Genomic DNA, 3,277 nt, shown 5'->3' on the forward strand with positions numbered 1-3,277 from the left:
AGTAGATAGGGGTACTTTCTGGGACTTCTTAAAGTTGACTGTTCAGTTAAATTTTTTAGGAGAACAGTAAAGACTAAACTGTGTGACCCCCCCCCTCCTCCCTCGGAGCTGTTAGGGCCTCTCCTGCCCCCCTCCCTCCTTCCTTGGTGTTGTGTGTGTGGTAACCAGAGCTTGCCCTTCCTCAGCATCACCCTCCACTTGAAGATCTCCTGCCCGTCGTCGCCGGCCATGCCTATGGGCCGAGGGATGGCCTGCCCCGTACCCCAGGTCAAGATCGAGATGGAGTCGGACTACGACTCGGACACGGACCTCCACCGGGGCCGGGACATTAGCAGTGAGACCACGTTATGATCCCCTGAAAGCCACCGGTGCAGAGCTGGAAGTTGGCAGCAGGATGGATACGGACATCCCTGTTTGATGGCCTGTTGTCCAGCAAACAGGACACCGAGGATGAAAACATTTATTTATTTACTTGTATGATATAAAGGATCCTGCAGAGAGGAAATATGTTTGGGAAATACTGTGACTTTATGTAATTATTATGCTGCCATTTTACTGTGGCTAGTTCTGAATAAAATGCATAATGATGCCAGACGGATGCACAGAGATGAGCAGTAGCTGTAAATCCTCCTGTATATACTGTAGCTCCGTTAGCGTGTAAATATCCGGGTTGATCCGATCCCAGAGCTTTTTCCCCGTTTTCCCTTCATAACTTCCAAATCGGCACATTTAGCAAGAAAAAAAGAAACAACCAAAAGGCCCTGATGTGTGTTTGTAGGCCTGCCTCCTGCCTGCAGCTGTAACCAGCAGCTCTTTGTGTTTTTATATGGCTGACTTTAAACGGGACACCAGATGTGCTGTAGACAGAAACCAAACAATTAAACCTTCTTTATTCTGGACTCACAGTTTCTTTCCTTCTACAACTGGAAAACATCACAGACGTAACTGCTTCATCATTGGAGAATATTCCAACAAAAACAGACATTTAGACTAAATGTTAGAATCCAGAAAGCCTCTTGCTTTACTGGGGATTTTTTGCAGGGTGTTTGTAAAGTTAAATAGTCGAAAATTAAAAGCAATAATTATTGTTACTGTTTGGTGAGAAAAATAAGGTTATTTTTCCAAGCAATTTTTTCACTAATTTATAAAAAATCAAAGTTTGAAATTTAGTTTATCAATTAAGTTTTTTTTTTTTTTTGCCTATTAAATATTTAGCTTGTTGAATATTTAGCACCAAGCTAAATATCTATTTTCCAAACTAAATATTTAGCTTGGTGAAAATCAAATATTTAGTTAAAGCTAAATATTTATTTAACCCTTTATAGGGCACTCAGTGAAAGACTTTAAATATAAAACTTTCAAGCAAAGACTGCAAAAACTTGAAATCTAAGTATGTCATTTTATCTTAAAATAAGTGCATTTTCCTTGAATTGAGTACGTGAGACACTTTGCTAATGGAATAAGAAAATTCACATTTAAAACAAGGAAAAAATGCAGTCTCCTATTTCAAGTGAATAATATCAAATAATCTGATTTTATGGATAAAAAAATGTTCCTTCCACTGGAAGATTTTCTTATTTACCTACTCAAATTAAGGATAAATACACTTATTTTAAGACATTTTCACTCATTTTTAGATCATTACCTTTTTAGACCTTATTACCTTTGTAACATTAAAAAAATATGGATATTTTGATGGCGAAAATGAATGTCAATGTAACAAGAAATGCCAACTTGCCCGAAAATATTAAGAAAAATAACAAAAGTGGGGGGGGGCTCCATTTCTAAGGGGTATGCAAGTGATCAAAAACGGTAACTTGCCTTATAAAGGGTTAACCAACTAAGCATTTAGTTTGGAAAATATAAAGCTTGCTGTCAAATCTTTTAACTGACAATCTAAATATTTAGTTTGGAACTTGGATTTTTATAAATAATTGAATGACATACGGTAAAAAAAAAACTTGTTTTTCCCTCTCAACCCGTTAAATAACCATAAATGATCCTAATTTCTAATTTTTACTGCTGAACTTACATCCCATAGATTTCCTCTTGATAGTTTAGTTTGAACATATTTAATGTGAGTCATTAAAAACTGTATTTCTTTTAATGGATCCATATTTCTAATTTTTCTTTCTGATAAATATTTTCATCATCGTTTTTAGGTTTCATCAGATTAAGGAGACATGTTTTTGTTCTTCAGTTTATTGATCCACTCCCACCTTTACAAAAATATCTGCATCACCTGCAAACCAAACAAAGTAAAAAAACTTTAAGATTGTCTTTTATGTAAAGAATAAAAGGAATCGGTTCCAACACTGACCCCTGGTGGACGCCACAATTAAAATCAGACAGTTTTTCTTCTAGTAACTCCATCAGAAAAGCGTCTGAAGTCAGTTGATTGTTTCCAACAAAACAAGGACAGAAATGATCCGTGTTCATAGAAAGGTCATGAAAACACAGAAGCCGTCCTCTAAGCCTTGGTGAAGCCCTCGGCGAAGCCGCCCCCCTCCACCAGCGAGGGCCTGCGGTTGCACATGGGGCACAGTTTGTTGCGTTCCTGCGACGCCCTCATCCAGACGATGAGGTTCCACCGCTGGCCGCGGGAGATGGGCAGGGCCCCGTGCATGTGTTGGCCCCGGTGCAGGAGCCCCTCTGTGACCCTGTGCTCCACCTCTGTGCACTCAGTCTCACTCAGAGGAACCTGCAGAGCAACAGCACCAGCGAGGTTCAGAGAAATCTCAGAGAAACGCCGGTTTAAAGCTGCAGCCTCACCTGCCGCATGTCCCCAAAGAAAAGGTTTCCGTCGCTGAACTCTTTGCCCAGAGACACGTTCAGAGTCACCTCTGCGTTGTCATAGTGATAGCTCAAATCCAGGTCTTCCTTCAAGGCATACTTGACGACAAAAGCCTTGTGGCTGTCCAGACAGCGCCCCCCGCAGTCCGGGTAGAGCAGGGAGGCGAGCGGCTGCAGGTAGAGCTCCCGCAGCGGAGTGATGAAGCCGTCATCGAAGCCCAACTCGTTCAGAAGGATCTATGGAGACGAGGGAAATCTGAATGGTCCGAATAACGCCGGATTTTATTCTAAACGGAGAAGCTTTCCATACCTTTTATTCATTTTAAAAACTATGAACATGTCCTCCAGTCTGCACTTATACGATTTTGTCTTTCTTGGACATTTATAGCATCAAATAAATATTACATTATTGAATAAAACATTAACATTATAACAGCCCAGAATCCTGCATGGAGCAGCGCTAATGATGCTTCCTCAGGGCTCC

General features: G+C 40.6%; 2 protein-coding genes across 2 annotated transcripts in view; one reads left to right on the forward strand and one right to left on the reverse strand.

Annotated features, from left to right (window-relative positions):
* The window catches only part of LOC107101937 (electrogenic sodium bicarbonate cotransporter 4-like), a 72,142-nt gene extending 71,166 nt beyond the window's left edge, over positions 1-976 (forward strand). Inside the window, exon 23 of the mRNA XM_015401029.1 lies at positions 186-976. Within this exon, the coding sequence (XP_015256515.1) occupies positions 186-351 (166 nt within the window). The 3' untranslated portion in view covers positions 352-976. The remainder of the gene's footprint in view (positions 1-185) is intronic.
* Positions 977-1,973: 997 nt separating this feature from the next.
* ogfod2 (2-oxoglutarate and iron-dependent oxygenase domain containing 2) overlaps positions 1,974-3,277 on the reverse strand; it is an 8,837-nt gene continuing 7,533 nt past the window's right edge. Inside the window, exons 7-8 of the mRNA XM_015401026.1 lie at positions 2,773-3,030; positions 1,974-2,701 (exon numbers count right to left, since the gene is read on the reverse strand). Coding sequence (XP_015256512.1) covers positions 2,471-2,701; positions 2,773-3,030 — 489 coding nt within the window. The 3' untranslated portion in view covers positions 1,974-2,470. The remainder of the gene's footprint in view (positions 2,702-2,772; positions 3,031-3,277) is intronic.

The sequence above is a fragment of the Cyprinodon variegatus genome, unplaced genomic scaffold, assembly GCF_000732505.1.
Source record: "Cyprinodon variegatus isolate N-32 unplaced genomic scaffold, C_variegatus-1.0 Scaffold1174, whole genome shotgun sequence".
Taxonomy (NCBI): Eukaryota; Metazoa; Chordata; class Actinopteri; order Cyprinodontiformes; family Cyprinodontidae; genus Cyprinodon; species Cyprinodon variegatus.